The sequence below is a fragment of the Rhamphochromis longiceps genome, linkage group LG8 (genome assembly GCF_057381845.1).
Source record: "Rhamphochromis longiceps isolate RC_006_pf linkage group LG8, R_longiceps_female_GT1.1, whole genome shotgun sequence".
Lineage (NCBI taxonomy): Eukaryota > Metazoa > Chordata > Actinopteri > Cichliformes > Cichlidae > Rhamphochromis > Rhamphochromis longiceps.
In genome coordinates this window covers 29,584,087-29,606,577 of record NC_140564.1, presented here as the reverse complement: position 1 = coordinate 29,606,577, position 22,491 = coordinate 29,584,087, and the positions used below count along the sequence as shown (strand labels likewise).

The 22,491-nt window shown below is 38.9% G+C and overlaps 2 protein-coding genes across 5 annotated transcripts in view; one reads left to right on the top strand and one right to left on the bottom strand.

The window, feature by feature from the left end:
* LOC146663983 (ankyrin-3-like) overlaps positions 1-22,491 on the bottom strand; it is a 137,778-nt gene that overhangs the window by 104,208 nt on the left and 11,079 nt on the right. The window contains exon 1 of one of the 2 annotated variants that reach the window (XM_085416952.1): positions 5,358-5,402. The exons of the other annotated variant lie outside the window; for it this stretch is intronic. Within the exon in view, the coding sequence (XP_085273078.1) occupies positions 5,358-5,393 (36 nt within the window). The 5' untranslated portion in view covers positions 5,394-5,402. Of the gene's footprint in view, positions 1-5,357; positions 5,403-22,491 lie in introns of those variants that run through there. 2 annotated transcript variants of the gene reach the window in all.
* LOC146663984 (microfibril-associated glycoprotein 4-like) lies at positions 531-15,453 on the top strand. 3 transcript variants are annotated; one of them, XM_085416955.1, is made up of 6 exons: positions 531-717; positions 9,049-9,103; positions 9,990-10,187; positions 10,571-10,667; positions 10,845-11,012; positions 11,146-15,453. In XM_085416955.1, exons 2-6 carry the CDS (start codon positions 9,098-9,100, stop codon positions 11,394-11,396), a joined length of 720 nt encoding a protein of 239 aa, XP_085273081.1. In that variant the 5' UTR covers positions 531-717; positions 9,049-9,097; the 3' UTR covers positions 11,397-15,453. The 3 variants fall into 3 exon arrangements, with proteins under 3 accessions (XP_085273081.1, XP_085273080.1, XP_085273079.1); XM_085416954.1 differs by lacking the exon at positions 531-717 and adding an exon at positions 8,939-8,954; XM_085416953.1 differs by lacking the exon at positions 531-717 and having other exon boundaries at positions 8,966-9,103.

The following is a 22,491-nucleotide window of genomic DNA, read 5'->3' as shown; positions in this document are numbered from 1 at the left end:
TGTGTTATTTGCTGAGGTCATTTCCCACTCAGTGAATAGATCTTACCTAAGGTCATCATCACATATACGCAAACACACAGGAGAGCTTACAGGATGTCAAACACAGGAGTTTCCTGGATGACTGAAACTGCAAGTAACCTCTCTAATGGAGTTTAACATTACTTTTAGTGAAAGTACTGCATTGCAGCTTTTGTAAAGGTTACAGATTCTTGTCATTATTTAGACCTCTATGGAGATGCATACCTGCATACTTTTTTGCCTGACCTTGCTGTAACATGTAACTCAACCTGAAACAAAATAGAAACCATATCAATAACACTGATCTAGAGCTGGGCGATAGAACGATAACGATATGTATCGCGATATAACTTTTACTCGATAGAGAAATTAAGCTATCGCGATAGACCTCGCCGCTCTTGTCCTCAAAAAAAAAAAAAAAAAAAAAAAGGTCAGCCAATCCAAATTAAGTAGCGCAGAGCCGCAGCGTCACGGCCGCAGCGTCACGTCGCGTGACTTGTTACGTACAGCACAAGTGCCAAGCCGCACGTGTGTTTGTTTGGGAAGCAGCCAGCGGGTAATGGAGCCAGCGCGTAATGGAGGAAATGAGTGTGCCGACTAGAAAAATCAACCGAGCGTGACCGAAGAGAAAACAGATGATGGTTCCAATGCCGGAGAGATTGTCAAACGGAAGAGCCATAGAAGTTCCGTAGTGTGAAGGTATTTCGGCTATTTCAAGTCTGACAAAAATAGAGTAGCGTGCACTGTAAATTGTGCCGAAAGCAAGTCTGGAAATACAATAAACTGGTGCATGCGTCACACTGCGCCACGTTATTGTTTCGGTGAAATGAATTTCTACAATACTGTTACTGTTAATTCTACTCTCTGCAGTGTTTAAATGCTTACATATACACACAGTTACTGTCCCTCCACACTTACGACTCGGTTCTGCTTCTATGCCCCAGCTTTGTTTACTTTTTCCCACCGAGGCTTCTAGACTTCTGATTGGCCAACATTTCTGCACGGTTAGGAATCTAGCGCCACCTGCTGCTTTGGCATGTTCATAGCAGCGTTTTCCTTCATTTCTGCCTTTATGTGTGGACGGGATTATTTTTTAAAACGAAAATGGAAAATCTCCGTTTTCAAAAATACCCGTGTACGTGTGGACGTAGCCTCAGTCTCTGACTGGAAGCGCTAATTCGTCATTCGGCTTTTGTCAGACTAAAGTAACTGTTAAAACTGTTTGAAAAGCTAAGCTATACAACAAGGAGAGATTGAGAATTTCCTTTTAGTTCTCAGTTTATTTGATATTGACAAAAGTTAGTCAGTTTTGTCTGTTCTTCTGTAAAACAAACTAAGATTTATTTTTAGAATTAATATTTTGTTTCTAAGTGGAATTGACAATTTAGTCTGTTTCGTTTGTCCTATTTTGAAACTTAAACGCTTTAGCGGCTGCCTTTTGTGTAGTTTGCAATATTTGCCTTTATTTATCTGAAAAAGTCTCATGTTCCTTAAGTACATCTACCCTGTTGAACTTATTATGGGAAATAAATATTTAAATAAAAACAAGCTGCTGATTATTTCACATTTTACTTGTGAGCAACGGCACATTTAAATCTTACAAATATAGTTATTTGGCTTATATCGTGATAGATATCGTTATCGCCTGAAATGAAAAAAACATATCGTGATATGAAAAAATCTCATATCGCCCAGCTCTACACTGATCTAGTAAACTGTCCCAACTAATATAAAACACTCTAGTAGTAAGACTATCCTGTTTGCCAGAGTTGGCCCTGACATAATTCAGTTTTTATCATCAACAGTGCAAATGTAAAAACGAAACATATAATAGTGTCCCCATATTATTTCTGTAAAATAAAAGGATATTTTCTTGCAATTGCATATTTCAAAATAAAATATTTACTAAGAGTTCTTTCTACCAGTCTGGAAACAGTGCGCCGTGGAGATTTTTAAAACCCAGAGACGGATTGTAAGGCCTGGTGCCAAGCCTTTCAAATTTAATGTGGGGGCAGCCTGGGCTGCTTAGAATTCAGGGCATTATCAGAGTTCCAGTTCAAAGCGGCATCCTCTGGAAAAGTACTCTGGTCAAAGAGCAACACCAGTCCAGCTCAGGACTTCCCAGTTTGGTCAGGCTGACATCAGCTGATACACAGCACACGACACTGAAAATAACCACGTCACTGCTGTGACTGTCTGCTGCATGGCAGGTAATCAAGATGAAGACAGATGCCAAAACATTTTTTTAATATAATCTTTAAATATTTTCATAGCTTTTATTTGAGATGTTCATGAAAAGAAACCCGTATTTTCTGCCTCTGTTACCAACACAAATGCACAGCTAGACTAAAGCTGAATAAACACAGAGCGTTTTTGACATTAACCTGTGCTGGGGAGAGATCCTTTTTATCCGTGTATGAACATGTGTTGGAAATGGTAAATGGCCTGCATTTGTATAGCGCTTTTCTAGTCCCTAAGGACCCCAAAGCGCTTTACACTACATTCAGTCATTCACCCATTGGCGATGGCAAGCTACATTGTAGCCACAGCTGCCCTGGGGCGCACTGACAGAGGCGAGGCTGCCGGACACTGGCACCACCGGGCCCTCTGACCACCACCAGTAGGCAAACACGGGGTTAGTATCTTGCCCAAGGATATTTGGCATGCAGCGAGGAGGCAGCCTGGGATCGAACCACCGACCTTCTGATTAGTGGCTGACCTGCTCTGCCACCTGAGCTACAGCCACCCAGGAAAGAAAACAATGCAGTTTGAGCTCCAGAATACATTTATTTACACTTATTTACTCTGGAGAAATGTAAGTACATTTTCAAAGACTGAGTGAAAAGCAGTTTTTGACTATTTAATTGCTATATTTTCACTAAACACACTTGTGCTTGTTGAAAACCCAGTTGCATACTTGTATGTACTGGATACTGAAAATACCCAATCAAATTAAGACCCGTGCCTACATTTGTATCTACGCTCACAAAATATTTGCTTTCTTTTTTTGGCCAGGTTGCTTTTTATTTTTACATTCATCGGCCCCCAATATGCCCAAATTTCAAAGAGAAATTAAAAATGCATGCCGTGGAAGAGTTCGGGTCTTAGGAGGTTAAACGTAATCCTGGTTTCCACCGAACCAATTCTGGGGCTACAGAGAAAAAAGGGAACATATTCAGTAAGCAGCAGTTCTCTGGGTGAAAATGTCTTGTTGGTGTGAGCGGTTAGAGGAGAATAGACAGACAGCTTTAAGCTGATACGAAAACACCTCAAATAACCACTCGTAGTAACTAAGCTATGCAGAAAAGCATCAACGCACAAGTTGAATCTTGAAGCAGATAGGCTAAAGCAGAAGAATAGCACACCTGTCAGCTAAGAACAGGAAACACCTGCTCACCAAAACGTTGCCTGCCTTGTATCAATGGTTCAGTCTGATGATGTAGGCCACGGGCGACATGAGTATTAAATCTGACCAGAGTGCACACATCTTCTGATGGAAAACATTCCACGTCACAAAGCTCGACTGACTGTCTGATGCTATCAAGTCAATATGGTTAACAATATGTGAGGATCTGCTTGTTGAATCTATGCCACAAATAATTAAGGCAATTCTGAAGGCAAAGGGGAGTTCATTCTGATATAAGCATGGTGTGCTCAACAAAGTGACCGGAGAGGTTACGTGCACTCAGGAATGTCTGCCCACGAAGGCCATTCAGCTACAATAATAGAACCAAGAATCATGTTTTCCTTTTCAAATGAAAGTTGATGTCTGCAGTTCCTGTCACACACTTCCAATAAATTTGTTATCATCGCTCTCAGGTTGCTCCGCTCTGATACTGTGCCAACCTGGCTGGTGTGAGCCAACACAGTTGTCACTTTTATCACAATATTTCTGTCTACAGTGGAGCTGAAGAATGTATTTGGTTATTTATTTGTCTTTTCAGACCTTACAGAAAACTGGGTTTCCTGTAAGGTCTCTTGGATCAACAAAAAGCAAATCAATTTGAAGACAGCTATTCAGGGCTTTTGGTCTCATTAATGCATTTTGTATAACAACTAAATGTTTGGTCAGTGAAAATAATAATAATTAGTCAGGCAACAGACATGTAATTAAAAATAATTATATGTAACATTTACCTTGCTACAAAATAACTTTATTGTGTATAACTTCCACTTAGTTTGCCATCTAGTTTGTAGGACTTCAATCTAGTAGGATTGTAACAACATGAGCGCAACAATAAAGGCTTCAAACTCAAAAACTTTGTTTACCCCAAAGCTCATGTTTTAAATTGCCATGTGAGTGGAGACCTGCTCAGCTTTTTGCTAAGTGCCATTCGAGTGCAACTTTATTTATCCGTGAAAGAGATATGCAAAGAATGCTTCTGTCGCTCTTTTTCCACAACACGCCACTTCACACTCATACAGTTACACACATTCCAACATGAGAGCTGCCCCCTGACGCAGAGGGACGAGAGTGAGAGTTAGTCATACATATCACCAGCTAGCTTTTGTGTAGAAGCTAATTTTATAGACACACTTATAAAACTCAAACAGTATTCTGCTAACTCCACAGGGCATTAAGATTAACACCCTCCCACTTGTGTGTTTAACCAGGTTACATATTACGTGACCCCACTTTAACTACTGTTAAACTACTGCTTGGCTACAGTAAGACAGAAAATGCTGCATAGAGTATATCACATATCAGCAGGTTACTGAAGACATAACAGTGTTTAAGCTGCCTTTCTACCTCACTCCTACAGCTGAATGAAAGCGACATTAATAATGAATTAAAGCACCAATCTTCACCATTCTTGTTGTTTTTAGCTTCCTTTTTTGCTCTTTTGTTTTCTTTTTTCCACAAACAATACAGAGCATGCGCCACTATCCAAGGTCAGGTACTTCCATTCATATCAGTCTGTAACATGAAACTATATCCACTGGAAATCGTATCTACAGACTTATAAAAACACAATAAAGGGGACTTTATATATGTGCAATCACAGTTAGGTAGTTAGGATTGCAACAAGACACACAGGAGTGCATACACAAACACAGACACACACACACACACATCCATTCACACACACGCACTGCAGCAGAGTGGTGCAGCAGAGTTATCACTGCGACCCATCCCATCAACAGACCCCCAGTCTACAATCTCCCATCACCATCATTCGACAGTGTCTCATGTCTGGACGGGTAACTGCTACAACACCACTAAATCCCACCAGCTACACAATCTCTAGTCCTGTTAGCATTACAGCAGCATATCAGGAGACAGGAGGCTAACTCTGTGAGCTCAGTGACTTTTACAGTAAAGTACAGTAAAGACTTACTTCTGCCAAATATTCTGCTGCCTCCTCCACTGCCATGTTTCTCAGCCCGCAGCTGAAAGTGTGAAACCTGAGCAGTCAATTATAGCAGCTAAGCCCTAGCCTGGAAGCTAGGGAGAGAGGGATGGGGGCAAGAGAGGAGAGGGAGTAGGAGGAGGGACTGTCGGTGTTTGAGAGGGAGGGAGGGAGAGAAAGACAGAGAGTGAAAGGCTGTGAGTGAAAGAGAGAGAGGGGGGCATTATGTCACAGCTAAAAATACCTGGCTTGCAGTGAGAAAGTCCAGAGCATGGAGGAGGATGAGAGGGAGGGCTGGGGGAGGCAGGAGACTTCCGGCGTTAATCTTAGACCAGGTGGCGGCACCGGATCAGAGGACAGAGGCTCTGAGTGTGCACGCCAGTGTGCTAAGAGTTTTCTATTTTCAAGTTTTGATTTTTATTAAGGTTAAAAATGTTTGTCTAGTTTCCCAAATGGACTAACTTGTTTCAGTTTAGTTTTTATTGTTTAAAGAAAGGTTTGTTTTATTATAATTACTACTTAAAAGAGCTCACAATAAAAAAACTAGACTCACGCTCATGAATCCTAGTCTAGATAAACATATGCACATCAGACTGGCTGTAAAACCTGAACAAATACAGAGACTAACACTCAAGACTTTTTTATAAAGAGATTCTTTCTGAAGTCCTTAATTTTTTTAGTCCCTATTTTTTAGAGACATAATAATGCCAACAGCTACTTGTTAAAAGCAAAATTTTAAAAAATCCCATCTAGTTCTTTTCACTTCTTTATATTTAAGAGGAATTTAAAATGTAATACGTTTTTAAGAATTTAGTTCCCAACCTTTTTGGCCTGAGGCTCACACAAAGCTATCATGTAATTTTCTCCCCCCCTCCCACAAAGTGGCAAAGTTCAAGTGAAGCTATCATGCTTTCTCCTTAATTTCTGTCAAAAACTATTATGATGGCAGATTCTGCTTTTAAACACAGCGAATATTTGAAATATTGACGTAAATATTGTCTCCAAGTAGCAGTGGTTACCACTGTTGCCTCACAGCAAGAAGGGCCTGAGTTCAATTTCACCATCCTGCCAGGGCTTTTCTTTGTGGAGTTTGCATGTTCTCCCTGTGTCTGCGTGGGCTCTCTTCAGGTACTCCAGCTTCCTCCCACAGTCCAAAGACATGCAGTTAGTGGGGTTTGGTTAATTCATGATTTAAAATTGCCCATAGGTATGAATGTGAGTGCGAGTGGTGGTCCGTCTCCATGTTTTTATCCCTACGACAGACCCCGCCTCTCATCAATACCTGTCTGGGTATACCCTGCCTCTTGCCCTAAGACAGCTGGGAAAGGCTCCAGCATCCCCGCAACCTTGTATTAGATAAGCGGAAAAGAATGGGTTGACTACAAATAATTCGTGTGAGCCAAAAACTCAGACTTCAGACATTTTTTTTCTGCTTTTGGCTCTATATCATGTCACTGAGCAGACATCCTCATAGGGTCATGTAGGCACACAGCTCTAGCTCAGAGTACAGACGCTCACCCTGTTCTAAGCCATTAGCAGTAAATTGTAAGAAAGTTGGCTAAATGGAAACTTGGTTCATTCAGATGGAGGTTGAAATGAGGCCACGCGCAAAGTAATTTATAATAAAATTAAGGGTTATTTTAAACTGTAATCACTTCAAAGATACACTAGTAGAGTTCAAAAATAAAATTATGGAGTTGGAAACTAGCATAGAAGGTCTTTCTTAAAGTCTGAGTTAACAGTTTTACTAGAAACACATTTTCCCTTTAAACCCATGAACCCTCACAGTTCTCTTGTGACCATTTGGAAGGATGTAAGCCCTTGGTTGGCAATCACTGGTCTGTCTAACCCCATCTAACCTTATATAACTATAAAAACAGTGTGACCTTAAAAGCTACAACAGCCATATAGGGCAGGGATAGCTCAGTAGGTAGAGTAGTCGCCTCATGATCGGAAGGTCGGGGGTTCGAGTCCACTGAACGGCTACCCTGAGGTACCCCTGAGCAAGGTACCGTCCCTACACACTGCTCCCCGGGCACCTGCTTAGTGGCTGCCCACTGCTTCACTGAGTGAATGGGTCCAATGCAGAGAAAAACAAGTTATTTCCCCACGGGGATCAATAAAGTATACATTATTATTATATGCTGCTTGCCCACTGGTGCACCATATTATGATACTTTAACTGAGGTAGGTGTGCATATCTCTTACAATAAATGCAGGATGGAATAAGAGTACAATAATCTCTCCACCTGTGAAAATTCCTGTCTGACTCTAAAAAGGTGTGTGGGTTGAGCGGTTAACACAATCCATTGCACCTAAAATAAACTGCAGCAAAAAACTTGGCAGTCAAGTATCAGCATTTTATCTACTCACACAACAAAAGTGTCAGAGTAAAAACCACCAACACACACATGCGCAAAATATTTACCTCGACCTTCCTTCTTCACCAATACAGTGAGATTCACACATACACAAGTACACACAAGCAGAGACTTCAAGGGTCAAAGTCCAGCAGGTAGATTAGGGAGATATTAAAGAGACAGACAACATTGGTTAACTTCATAGAGGAATTTGTCAGGGAGACTGAGAATATCAGTAAACAAGACAAAATCCATTTAGAAGCAGGCATGTCAAGACAATAAAGCTTGAGACAATTGTGTTGGCAGTCAGTTTTGAGCTAACTTGATAGTTCAGTAAGCAGCATTAGTGTCTTGGAAACATCAAATAAAGTGTCTTTGAATGTCAGAGTTGATCTGCTTATAGCAGTTTATAATAAATTAGTCCAAATGTGTAGATACAGTGATACCATCCATAACAGCAGTTATAAGCATTTTATGTCCTGACTTCAGTAGTGGCAGGGCAACAGCTGGCCAACACTTTTTGCATGTATGCCGGTAAAAATTATTTTCTGAATAGCACAGTGGAAATGAATTTGATGTGTGGAGAGTGCAGCAAAACTGATAAAACTACAAAAATGTATGTTTGCTCAGGTTTAGACAAAAAGACAATTTGCCACTTTACTGAATTATTGCTTTTTTAAATTTGGGGGATTGATATCGTCATTGTTCAGGTCATGGTTCAAATAAACTATGGTTACCTTTTTATTATAACTCCTGATTATTTATCTTGCCTATTTCATATCACCTCTTTTATGATGAAAGGGCACATTGCAATCACAAAAAGGCAAAATGGTATGACTAACATAGCCTTATCTGACATAGTGAGTTGACAAATATTGTAGCAAATGACCAGAGTGAAGCTAAAGGCCCAGATATTCAATCAAACCTAAAACAACAGTGAAAATAAGTTTTGTAAAGGAATTTCCAAAATCAGTAGATATTTTAAAATGAGATAATCACAAACAAAAGACAAGGGATTTTGGAAACACTACAATAGATACAATGTATTTGCTGTACTAACACAAACTGCAAGAGAGGGAGGTAAAAAATACTGAGAATAAATAAACACTATGTTACTGCATGTGGGAAAACACGGGGGAAACACTGGGTGATGAAACAGTCAGAGTTGCTCAAATATAAAAGAAGCTGCTTACTCTGGAAACACATTAGGTTCAGCACTTAACTGGTAAGGTAGTATCTGACCCCACTGCATGTTTGGCTCCAATAATCAACTTTATAGAATCTGTTAAAAGCTAAAACTGTCTCTTCTTTCTTTTCAGGAGATCTGCAGTGGCTTCTCTTTGGTAACCACTTCAAGCTGGTAAAAGAATGATGGTATGTAACATATGATGCTGCCTAAACTATCTCATTTTAGAAAAACACATGCATCACAAACGATACTTTAATGTTACAGTTTCTTACAACTTCACAGACACAATATTTAAAATAATTTATTTGCAACCTCATTCTCCTTCTATGGCTGTTCAAGTGTAGTTTAGTGTGTGCCTGCCTGATATTAGCCACACTTTTCTTTAGCCTTAGCCTCTTACAAGTGCCCTGTGCATGTTAGCATTAACCCGGAGGCTCTAATCATAAATAAAATCTATCCGAGACACAACCATTGAGCAAATTTGTGGAGAATCATAGCCATTTTAAAACTGTGTCAAACAGCCTTGCACTGCATATTTACTCCAGCAAGATCATTAAATTGCATCACTGCCACCTTCTCCAATAAAATTAGAGACGGCAAAGTAGAGAAGTAGAGTCAAGTCTACTGCAGGAGCAGAGCACTCATTAACTGAGGATCTAGAGATAGAGAGAGGACAGAGCTCTTCAGCACCACCCGAGAGCCAAGCAATCAAATATAGAGATAACAGAGCTTGACTCATGACTAACAGATTACAGGCCTAATCCCAGCAACCATAATTTCTCCTGGTAAAGTCTCTGTGTACTTCACACCAAATCTTCAACTAATATGATGTCAAATAAGTCCACACAACATGACAAATAAATATATCTTCAGTGCAGTTTGAGGGTTAATACTATGAAAATCATTTCATCTTTAAACTAGCTCCAGAAAAACCTTGCACTAGCACTTGCACTAAAAACCGCTTGCCTCCTTGTGTTATGAAAATGTTAAAAGTTTAAGGTATCATCTGTAATGTGCATGATCCTGTTACAAACCTTAACTTTGACAGACATTATTTTTTCTTTGCTGTAGATCAGACTTGTGTTTGCAGTGCTGCTGCCTGCAGCAGCTTATCAATCCCCTCTGCCCACAGACTGTAGTGACATCTACAGAGGTGGTGCAGGCGTGGATGGAGTATACACCATCTATCCAGCTGGCTCCACCTCTCCTGTGCAGGTTTACTGTGACATGAGCAAAGACGACATCGACAACTCAGCAGAAAAATGGACGGTGAGGATTGCTCAGCCCTCTTTTTCCAAACTAATCTACCTCTTCTGAATTTGATCTTGAAATAAGAGATAAAGAGATCTGGCCAGAACTTACCTATTTTAACTTTATGAACTGCTTCACACATCTTGGCTCAAAAATTCATGTTTAACACAGTCAGAATTTTGTATTAAATATCTTTTTATGCTCATGGGTGACTGGTTTTATTCAAGGATCATCTCTATACACAGATATATTTAAATCTAAAGGTAAGGGAGAAGCACCAGAAGACCTTTTAGTTTTAGTTACCTTGTGTGACGTTAGCAAAGCTAAAAGGAGTCCTTTTGCTGGGGGGTCTATAATTTGCCTTTTACTGACAGTTTGTGTGAAACTTCTGTTAAATCCAGGTGATTCAGAGAAGACAAGATGGCACAGTGAACTTCTTCAAGAAGTGGGAGCACTACAAAACCGGATTTGGGAGCGCTGCTGGAGAGTACTGGCTGGGTAAAATTCATCGTTCTTTTTTGGATTAAATTTGCCTGAGTAGTCAATAAACCTTACTGTTATTTATTGTACATTTTCTCCTTTCTTAACAACAATAACATCGGCTCAAACTCATCAAATTTGTCTAAAACAGTTTATTTCAGATGATCACAGTTGCTCACTGTTTTATCTTCCCAGGCCTGGAGACAATGCATCTGCTAACCCAACGCAAGAACTATGAGCTGAAGGTCGACATGGAAGATTTTGAAGGCCAGAAGGTCTTTGCCCATTACTCCTCCTTCTCTGTTGGCCCAGAGTCAGATGGATATAAGTTAAACCTGGGAAGTTTCATCAAAGGGGCAGCAGGTGGGACTTTTTGTTCTCTCTTTTATAAGAACTTTTTTTTTTTACTTTATCTACTCATAATCTATCAACAAAGTTAGGATTTTTTAGTAGTTGAAACAAAATTTGTGTTTTCTGCTTTGTTTTGTTTTTCCAGGAGACTCTCTAAGTATTCACAATGGAATGAAATTCACTACCATTGACAATGATCAAGATACACATCCTTCGAACTGTGCCATGGTGTGCTATGGAGGATTCTGGTACAGCTCGTGCTATGCTGCCAACCCCAATGCCATCTACATGTGGGGACCTTCAACCCGTTTAACTGGCGTGCACTGGAGAACTTTTAAAGGGCCTGAATACTCCCTAAAAACCATGGTAATGAAAATTAGACCAGCTGCTACATAAAAACCAACCAAAACACAACAACCTGGAGAACTAGCAATGTGACTAGATTTGAAATATTTTACAATTTTGTAAAATTGTGAAACTTTTGTATTTATTAACATAGTCCCCGTATCCACATTAGTTTATGATATTTTCAAGAACATTAGGACTATGTCTTCATATCTTACTTACTTTAGTACATATGCTTGTTATGATATGAAGCAAAAATGTTCAATGTCTAACCAACCATGATAGAGAATCCTTTGAAAAATCTCTCCTATGGATTGAGTCCAAACATTATTTACTTTGCAAGTTTAAAGACCCTTACTTCTAATAAAATTATGGACAGATAAGAAATCTCTCCATAAAGTTTTACAAACAGAAAAATAAACAAACAAAATAACAACGGAAATATTTTTTTGACCAAAAAGCGCTGATAACACTGGATGACATGTTCCTTCATGACCACCTATTTAGATTCAGCGCAACACCAGAGATACGGACAAAAAGCACAACATTATGTATTCATACGCAACAAAAAACAGTCCCAGGCTCTAAATTAAGTCTAATTTGTAAATCTTGTATATCTATGATATGAAACCACATTTTCATTTGTTAATGAAATGTTGATCACAAGTCACCGTCAGACCTGGCCCTAGGGCTGCTCGATTATGGCAAAAATGATAATCACGATTATTTTCACTGAAATTGAGATCACGATTATTTGACGATATTTATTTAACCCTTTAAGACCTACTATAGAACCAAGTCCACCAGAGCTTATATTATTTTTTTACACGCTGTAGTGCCATTTGTGGGAGCATTTCAAGTTGCTATACAACTGTTATAGCCCATATTTTACTAATATGTATGCATTAAGTCCATAGTAACTACATTAATTGCAAAAAAGTGCAATAAACTACAAAAAAAATTGAAAATCGCTTTTGTTTTGTTTACATATATTTCTACTTGGAGAAATTTAAGAGGTTTATCCCTCAAAACTTTAAATACAATAAAGTTGCAAAAAATAGTTTACAACAACAGGAAATTTATTTTGAGTGTCTTCATAGTTTTATTTTGGAGATACAGCAATTTTTATATATTGCAGGAAAAACAAAAAACAATCCTATGATGCAAATTTGCAAAGAAAACAGCATGTGCATCATTTCACTGTGGGAAGTGTTACGAACAGCTGATAGGAACGGCAAAGCGTGTTTCTGGAATATTATGTTTTTGTTGCTGCAAGCGCTTTTTATGCAATTTTTGCAAAGCTATATGTGGAAGGAAACCGTGACCGAGGACAAGCTGATGTCATAAGATGTAAGTACAACTCCTCCGGTTTCATATGCAAAACAAATTATTGCGCTAGCTTACACGGTTCAGGTTCTACAGGGATTTAAAAATAGTTACGCAAAACGGAGCATGCTGCTCTGACCGGCTTTAAAGGGTTAACAATGACTTTAAAAAAATAATATAAAATAGTGTGCAACACCACTGAAGTTTTTTTTTAAACTCTCTTTTCAACCAACGGCAGTCACTCTCCAAATAACTTCTGCTTAGCTTTCCGAGCTTCCCTCGGGTCCTCTTAATCAGCGGTCTCCAACCTTTTTTGCGCCACGGACCGGTTTATGCCCGACAATATTTTCACGGACCGGCCTTTAAGGTGTCGCGGATAAATGAGGGAGGGGCTAATAATCGACTCAGTCATTTTTAATGATCGTTGAAAGCCCAGATCGTAATCGTGATTAAAATTCGATTAATTGAGCAGCCCTACCTGGCCCTGCTCGTCACAACTGGCTTTTTGCATACAAGATGGCAACAGCAGAAACACTCATGTCAAGGCTTCAAAATGGCACATCAGAAACCAGTGGATGACGTCATGGTAAAAGCTACATCCATCTTTTATAGCTCTAACTGTCTATAGCTGCCGCCTAAAGCCTGACTTGACTTGAAGACATTCACATTGCACAGATGCTTTAAAAGTGAGCTAAATGCATATCTGCTAGATGTTATTTGGGTGATATTAGTGAACCTGTTTGGATTTACACCATGCTTTGTGTAATTATTGAGTCCTGCTTTCACTGGTTACATGTAGTCTTTTTTTTAATTTTTCTATTATCGTATGCTATTTAAACACATTTTTCTTGGCTGTTTAATCGTATTAAAAACACAAAAGTACATTTGTAATCTATTTAATGTTTTTGTTTGTTTGTTTGTTTGTTAAGATAAGATAACCTTTATTAGTCCCACACGTGGGAAATTTGTGTATTTCTGGTGTGAAGATTTGTCAAGAAAATATCAGCCTCTACTTAAATAGAGGCTAATTAGAGGTCCAGAGGTGTACTGCAGTTCAAAATCCTCATTTATCTTATACTGTGCCCTCCACTGTCTGAAAAAAGCTCTTAATTACTCCTCTTCCAATTGGCTGCCCTTCATAGACAGAAAGCTTAAATAGCAGGTGGGTGGGGCTTCTGTGCTTTCAGTGAAAACTACGTGTCTGAGATAACAATATTAAGGATTAGCTCTCATCTTTAACAACACACACAACTAAAATTAGAAAAACACAGCTTTGACTCACTGGTATAACTTATAAATGCTAACCTTGTTAGTTGAGGTCATACCCTTATTTAAATGCTTATTAAACACATTTTCTTTAGCCTGAAGCTGTTTCCAGTGTTGAAGATTTGCTAAAATGTCTCAGAACCTGACAAACCCTGAAGATATTTTTAATTTGCAGCACTATTTTATGTGTATGAACTCTAGGAATAAACAAAGAGAGGAATATATTTCTGTTGTCACCGCAGGTATGTTGCACCTAGGATTTCACAGAAGGCTCCACAGAATCAGAGTTAACCATGACACACTCCCCCCCACACACAGAGTTTAATGATCCGTATTTGGTATTTTATGGCTTCTGTGAAGGGAGGCAAAAAGAATTTGAGAAGGATGGGTTGCCATGGCAACTGAGGTTCCTAAATTTCACAAGTTCATTTAATGTTGTGGGCCAGTTGGGGCCTTTTGATGCTAAAACTATAAGAACTGACAATGAAAGTAACCCACATGGCATGGATGTGGTGGGACTGGCACCAGTAAAATCTGTGTACAATGGTGTATAGATGTTACACACACACATAGTGATGGTTGGTAAAGCAACAGACAGCTATATCAGCAGAGGCAGGTTTTAAACCTCAAAATGTTTTGGTACCGATATATAGAGATCACAAGCACAGACTAAGAAAGAAATTGCACTGACTGTCTGGTCGGATTCCTATTCATGTTAAATATTCTATATTTTGTCTTGTTTTTTACTGCTCAGCCATGTGTCTTACACATTAGGTAAGAACTTAAACCAAACACACCACTGCACAGCTGTGATGCTACTCTGCTACGTGCCCTCCAGTCAGTTTTCAGAATATTGTAAATTATAGAGAAGGAGACGCTCTACTAGTGAAAATGTAGAGCATCTTCTTCTGCACTATATATCTTTGCTGAATGTGCTTCAGTCACACTAGAACACAAAATAGGATCCCAGCTAGAAAATAAAATTGTGGCGATTTTGTGGTGATTTTTTGCATTCAGTGACCGATTGCAAGCAGTTGTAGCAAACAACTGGAGACCCCGAGGTTGAGCAATCCTCCCATTAACCTCTGGGTGAGGCGAGGCATGCAAGGTGAACCCAAGGTGACTGTGCAGGTTGTCTGGCAGGAGGCAACCAGTCTCCAAACAGTGTACTCAGACTTGCTGTAGAGTTTGTGATATCCAATTTAGAACCATTCAAGAAAAAACAAATATTAAGAAGCTGAACCCAGAAGCCAAACTTGTTGATGATTAAAAGTCTACAACCCTGTTGGAATTTAAAATATATAACTTGTAACTATAAGAATAACATTAAAATTTGTATGCACTTGCAAAAAAGACTGCTTTTAAGTGTAAGTGTTAAGTATTTTAACTAAACCATTACAGTGTGCACAGTCTCACAAATACAAAGCTCATTTTTCAGGTCCTCTATCAGTCCCTAGTGGCCTTTCAGTAATACTACATCAACTGCAGCAAGAGAGAAAAAACGTTTTTGTAAAAAATGTAAAAGAAAAATCCAGTTCTGAGTGTAAAACATGTAAACAGAAGGTCCTATCTCAGTTTGTTGTAATGTGTTTTTATTACTTTATGCAAAAGTCATTTTTAATAAAGTCTTGATTGCATAAGAATGCAACATAAAACTGTGTTTCTTTGATAAACAGTCTCATCCATTATTGTGTATATTATAAAATCTGCGCAGAATAAGCAGATGAAAGCACCTGTGTGTTTCTGGGCATGTCTGTTGTCTTGCCTCTGACTGGCTTCTGAGTGCCACAATCTGATTGGCTGCTTGGCTACTGCAGTCTCTGTATTCTCACAGCACTTGAGATACAGATGGACGAGGATAAAAACACAGCAACTCTTGGACTCCCCTTTTCTGTCATTTCTTTTCACATTTCACGGCAGCTCATCGTGACAGACTCCACATCTGTTCTTCTTCTGAAGCACATTCCCATGACTGAATGACAAATTGGCTATATTTTTAGTGTCTTTTTAAGAAGTTAAAACGCCGGCTGAAACCACATGTACCATGCATCAGGAAGCCCTATGCCTCATTAGGTCTCCTTACAGTTGGCTGGCAAACCCGTCCCCCGCTCCTCTCACTGGATGGCAGAAGATGACGTCGCTCTGCTGCTGGATTACAGGGTTGTGCTGATGTAAGGCTCCCTGCACGTCTATATGGGTGCGTATGATCACTGAGAAGCAGACAGACTGACTGACTGCTCAGAAGAAAGGACAAACAAGAAATGAGATAGAAACACCTTCAGACAGAAGTCAGTCGTGTTTTCTTAGCCTTCCCCAAAACACCCTTAAAGCAGAGTTAATTTCAATATGGTTTACTTGACAGCAAGCAAACACAATAAGGTCCAAAATGAAGAAAAGAGAGGATAGGATTAGGTACAGTACCACTGCTCGCTGCTAATCTTCCCTGACAGAGACAGAGCACTGGTCATGAATAAATTAACATCTGCCCGGGACCAACAGCATGCATAGCACGTAATGCATCAGCAGGGATGAGCAGTAAGTGTGTTGTGCAAGTCAACAATCACACTGTCTGTACATGCACACACAAAATCCTGTTTGCAACATCAATTTTCCCTCATTATACAAATAGCTTTACTGATATTGGATTTTTGGGATATATTGATATTAGAGTTTAACAAGGCTAAGAGGTTAGATCCATCTTGGCAGCGGCTGTGCTCGGATACATAAGTTCTAAAAGCCAACATCAGCATATTAAAAAAGCAATGTTTAGCATGTTTACCATGGCAGGCTGTGCCTGACGTCGGACTTCACTAACTACATACATATAAGTCTGCCATCTTACTGTCCTGTATATTATGGGGTACACTCAAAGTATCACATATCACTAACCAGAGTCAACAAATTTTCAGATTCTGAGTCCCTCTGTCCAATGGATGCAGATATATAACTGGATAAGTCATAATCCTCCTGCAGGCAACACAAGTAACAATAAATCATAATAATTCAGAGGAAAACCAAAATCAGTCAGCAGGATTCATCCAGGCATGTCGCACCCTAGTGCCACCCTAGTTTTGCATATAACAGTGTTGCCTATTAAAGTAAGATAGCATTAACAGTTTGAGCCTAGCTACAATTAACACTGAATATAAATTCTAGAACTGAATATGTTGTATATTGTTACCCCCCCCCCCATCATAGAAAAATCTGTGGCATTTTGTGGAAATTTAAGCATTAAGCATTCTGGATTTTATACTTCGTGGACTACATACTTATTTATTATATAGGCTATACAGAGCATGAAATCAAAATTTGCATGTTTTATGTAACTGAATTGTTTAATTATCTGGGGCAAAGAAACAAATTAAGTTATAGACTATATTTATATGAAACGTGTATACTTATTACATTTGAAATATTTTAAACAGATGTCACATCTGCATATGTATTAAAAAATTTCTTTGATTTTGACACCCCATTTGATTTCCATGCCACCCTAAGAAGAAGATTTCTCTAGATCCACCCATGGATTCATCATCTATGTTCGTTAAATGTAATTTTAAAATTTCGTGGCAATGCATCCAGAGGAATTGGTGATCACAGATAAAGCGATTAAAAAAAAAAAACGTAAAATAAACCAACGTGTTTCACAGGATTCCTCACATATGGTTTTTAAAACCTATAACAAGCTATAACAAAACTATAACAGCTCATGGCTGTCTTTGGCATTGCAATTTTTTCTAACTAAAGAAATAAGAAAAGTTATACAGATGACCTGTCATGAGCTAATATGGGTTGATAAAATTAGCCTGATTTGTCAAAAATTTATGGAATTTATTTCTTCCAGCTTTTGATGTTTTATTGAAATAATTAAGCTGTACTGCTGCTGTAGATGTCCGTCCCAGATGACGAACTGCAATCTATTTGGAAAATACAAAATAAAGCATTTTTTCTCACCATTTTATTTGAACATTAATTGACCTGAAACAATTTAACCTTGTTAAATGAATCACTGAACAGAAAATCTGTGAGCTACACTCTAATAATTATACCATTTATCAAATACAACTTCACTGGTTTTCAGGTTCTTAACTGTTAAGATTTATTGTTTTTCTCTTTTAATTTTACTAATTTATCCGCATGATAATGATCACAATATTTGGATTCTGGGGAGATGTCCAAAAAAATTTGATAATTCTTATATGGACTTAAGTAACACTTTTCTGGTATTATTATCTAAAGTTTGACTGATAAAGAATAAGCATTAAAAAACAAATCAATTTTGTGGTATTTTAGATTAAATTTGTATTACAAGCTTTTTATTTATCAGCTTGATTCTCAACAATAAAAGACTTCAGTAAACAGAGACTAGCACTATGTGAGCGGTGAGCTTAGCTTTACAGCTCACAGAGCACAAAGCTAATTAAGAAATTGCTCAGTAAATCAATAGGGCACTTAAGATGAATGTTCAACATCAGCATTGCTTTTTTCTCTCTTTGCTGAGTCTCGAGCCAAGTGACCATCATCATTCATAGACAGCGAGCTGTGGTTCCCATTTTAATGTCCTACACTTTTTTAATTAAGCGTCCTTTGTCAGCCACGGATGGCTGAAGTAAAACCAGAACTTATGGGTACAACAAGCTCATGACATGCTGCAGCTATCGTAATAAACTGAAATATTGGCGATATATATATCGGAGAGTTGGCAGTTCGTCTTGTAACCGGAAGGTTGCCGGTTCGAGCCCTGGCTCGGACCGTCTCGCTCGTTGTGTCCTTGGGCAAGACACTTCACCTGCTGCCTACAGGTGATGGCCAGAGGGGGCGATGGTGCGATAGAGCAGCCTCGCTTCTGTCAGTCTGCCCCAGGGCAGCTGTGGCTACAACTGTAGCTGCCTCCAGCAATCTATAATCATTTCACTTTGGTTACAACTTCACTTTGTGTTAATTTGCTACAAAATCCGAAAAGAAAATCTCAAGAATCTTTTTTGGAAAGATTGATCAAATAAACATGAACGAGAGGTTCCTTAAATTTTAAGATATTCTTTCATACTCCAAGGACAATTCACCTCGTATAAACTGGTTAGCGTGAACGGTCGGTGTGAACAGCTGCAATAAGAACAGGTGTGTCTGAAAATAATTTTTAGCGCATAAGTTATTCCCGCCTGACTTGCCTGAGTATGATCACAATTGTTTTTTTCTCTCTATCAAATTAACTGAATAAAAAGTTTCTCTACACCAATGATCCCATTGGAAATGATGAGTGCTAAAAGTCAGTCTGGGATATTTTGTGTTGGGTGTCCAGATGTTCGGATCTACAGTTTGACGAGGAGGAGTGTCATACCACAGAGCAAGACAGATTGCCACTATTCACCTTCTGTCTATGTGCATATTGTGTAATACTGCTGCATTTTTCTGCATCTTCATATGAAGATGAATCACAGGAAAATAATTCACTCCTCAGTCGATGGATGTGGGCGTCAACCTCACATCACCTCCTCTGCCACTGCAGTTGCTGCAGATTAGGCAGTAAAGCTGCATTCAAAATTTCATGAAAATAATAAGAAGCAGAGACTTCTCACCTCAGCCTCCGGGGACTAAACATCTTGTCTTCTGCTATTGTCTCACTGAACGCTCACTGACAAAAAGCAGACAATAACACTATGAAAAATTAGCCTAGTGAAAAAGGATTATGAAAAGCTCACTGCTGTTATGAAACACCCACGGGATTTTCTGATGTATGACTTCATGCTGAGAGATGAGATGCTGTTATACCAGTTAACGCTCCATCAAATAATTCATCGGTCAAAAGTTTCCCCGAGTAAAATTCAATCCAATTTTATTTATATGGCACAACAACAGCGCCTCACAGCACTTAAAGACTAAAAGTGAAGTATTTCACCAATGAAGGCCAAACTGGTTACACTTTGATTTCCTGAACCATTAAAGGTCTGGCTTTTGGTTGATCATCTGGATTTCTAGCACATCAGTTTTGCTCAGCTGCCTGCAGTTTGATCAGTTCAACAGTTTCATCTGTACAAACTTCACTCAGCTCGTTTTAATATTTGATGTTGTTGTGAATGTGAACTTACTGCTGATATTGTTTGCATCAATCCAACTGCATCTATATATATTCTACTGTATCTACTGCATCTACTGTACAACTGTGCAATATTTTTCTGTTTTTGCAGTCAACGCATTCAAAGGTGGGTCATTCGATGCAAAGAATGACCGACTCAGAATTAGAAGAGTTTTTTTAGACTATAATTTCGGTCTATTTAATGCAAAGTTACCTTCATACTATGAATTTTTTTCCAAGCTAGAAAACCTTGAAGTACAGTATATAGAGGTGATTTAAATTTTGGCACTTTTTAAAGCTTAATTGTCTCGTGTCTATTATGTAGAGGAATGAAAATAAGTATTTTCTGATCATTTGCAAGGGGAAAGTGCATTTTGGGCAAATTTTAAAAGGCCATGTAACCATGTGAAGAAGGAGGCTGGTCAGAACAGGTCACGGCCTATGACTGGTATCCTTTTTACCGACATTCTGGTATCAAGCTGATCTTTTAGCTGTGATTCCTTCTGTGCTAAAATAATGTTAGACAATTCCAGGTTTTTTGCAGGTTTAGGCATGTCGAATTATTATATTAACAAAAGACAAAACACATGTAAACAAGACATGCTGAATACTCTTAAATGGAAGAAAAGAAAATATTTTGCACTTGGTTGACAGAAGCTGTAAATCCATTTATCTAAAAACAGAAGATAAATTTCATCTGCTGTGTCAAGATATCTGAATGATACCAGGTCATGTTAATTGCAAGGTCAATATTTTGCATGAATTAAATCAAAGTTTAAATGTGTTCCATGTGTTTCCAGTGCCAGCGGCCTCTCCACACTTCTCGCTACCAGATACTGTCTAACTGAGACAAGACAAGCCTCCCCTTTGTTCTGCCACACACACACGAAGGTAAACAATGCGTTCAGTGAACTGTCTGTAAGTGTACAAGCCTCTGTCAGTCTCACTGTTTCTGTCCAGTCTGATCCACACAGGTCTCCTGCCGCTCACCTTCAAAATGTCCGCCTTGCCCGGAGAATACAGCGGAGGGCAGGAGACAGGCGTAGTTTTTTTCCCCTCTCAACCACAAACGCGCACAGACCCACATCCTGTCTGTGTCGTGACTCTCTGCTGGACCCATGCCACGCATCGACACCTCACCCACAGAGAGCACACACAGCCTTGAAACATGAAAGTATCCTGTGATTTCGTACCCATTTCAGATAATCTAGAAACTCCCTAATAACAAATCTACTTTTTGATATCTTTGCCACTGATTTCCACCATATAACACCCTCTGTAATTCTTTTACAACATAACTGTATTTCTAAAAAAAAAAAAATACATATTGATTACCAGCTCTTCAGCATTTATTCTGTCCAGGAATTGCAGGGCTGCACGGGGATGACACCTTTCTGGGAAGAGTGTGGTAAATATAATAAACAGTATCTTTTTTTTTTACCACTGAAACCAAGCTGAAACTGGTCTCTGAGGTTGGTGCTTGGCACATGCCAACACGTGCCAAAACTGCAGTACCTACAGTGGCCACTTGAGGCCTCACATCCCCATAGACTGCCATGTTAAAATGCCCACGTTTCAAGTGAAAATAAACTAGTACTAACAATATTACTCTGGGCGTGGCAGCTTTGATTGACAGATAGATTTTGAATCTCTTGGTCAAGTTTTTAGTGTTGTTGATATTCTATTATTTGCATTTGATCAAGTAGCTTCTAAGTACAAACTGTGTCTCTGCAATGAAGGATATGCATGTATTGATAACCAAGCTAGTTAGCAGTTTGTAGCACCAAAAAAACCCCAAATAAAAACAAACAAACAGAGACAGTCATGAAATAAAAGTTGAAAGGACTTAACAAACCCATGGCTGATGTAAATCTGACTATGTCCATCTTTTATATACAGTAATATGATTAGAGCTTAAATGTGAACCGTTGGGAATATTTAGAATAAAGTGAACTTAACTATCTATAAACTCTTCTGCACTTGTGTGCAGATCTAGCAGCTTGGGACTGCAGTACATTAACTGCTCTTAACACACTTGAGTCCCTGACCAAACAGTCAAGGGTCAAGCCACATTGTGTCCAGCACATGTTGACAAGCAGAATGAGTGGAAAACCCCACTGACAACCCCAAACCACTATAGATAACATAGATATCTCAATCCAAACCTTCAAATAAATCACTTGCTTCTCCTTTCCACCAGACTTTCCCTTCCTCCTCAGCTCTGTGTGCATTTTTAATGATTTTTCAGCTCATTCTTTTGGTTTTACGGACTATACAATGTAGTCACCGTTCTCTATAATAGACCTGTTAACCAATACCTGCCCCAGAAGCTTAGCATTCAAAGATCAAAATATCTCAAAACTATAGAGACAAAAAGTGGAGAAAGAAAAGCAGCTTCTGTTGTACATAGAGAAAAAAAGTTTCTCCAACATTCTTAATATGAACAACAGGAATTGCAAAACACCTCTACAAAGATTCCGA

Coding starts and splice junctions, on each gene's coding strand:
- LOC146663984 (XM_085416955.1), top strand. Junction 10,668..10,844: donor TGCTGGAGAGTACTGGCTGG/GTAAAATTCATC, acceptor TTATCTTCCCAG/GCCTGGAGACAATGCATCTG. Junction 11,013..11,145: donor TTTCATCAAAGGGGCAGCAG/GTGGGACTTTTT, acceptor TTGTTTTTCCAG/GAGACTCTCTAAGTATTCAC.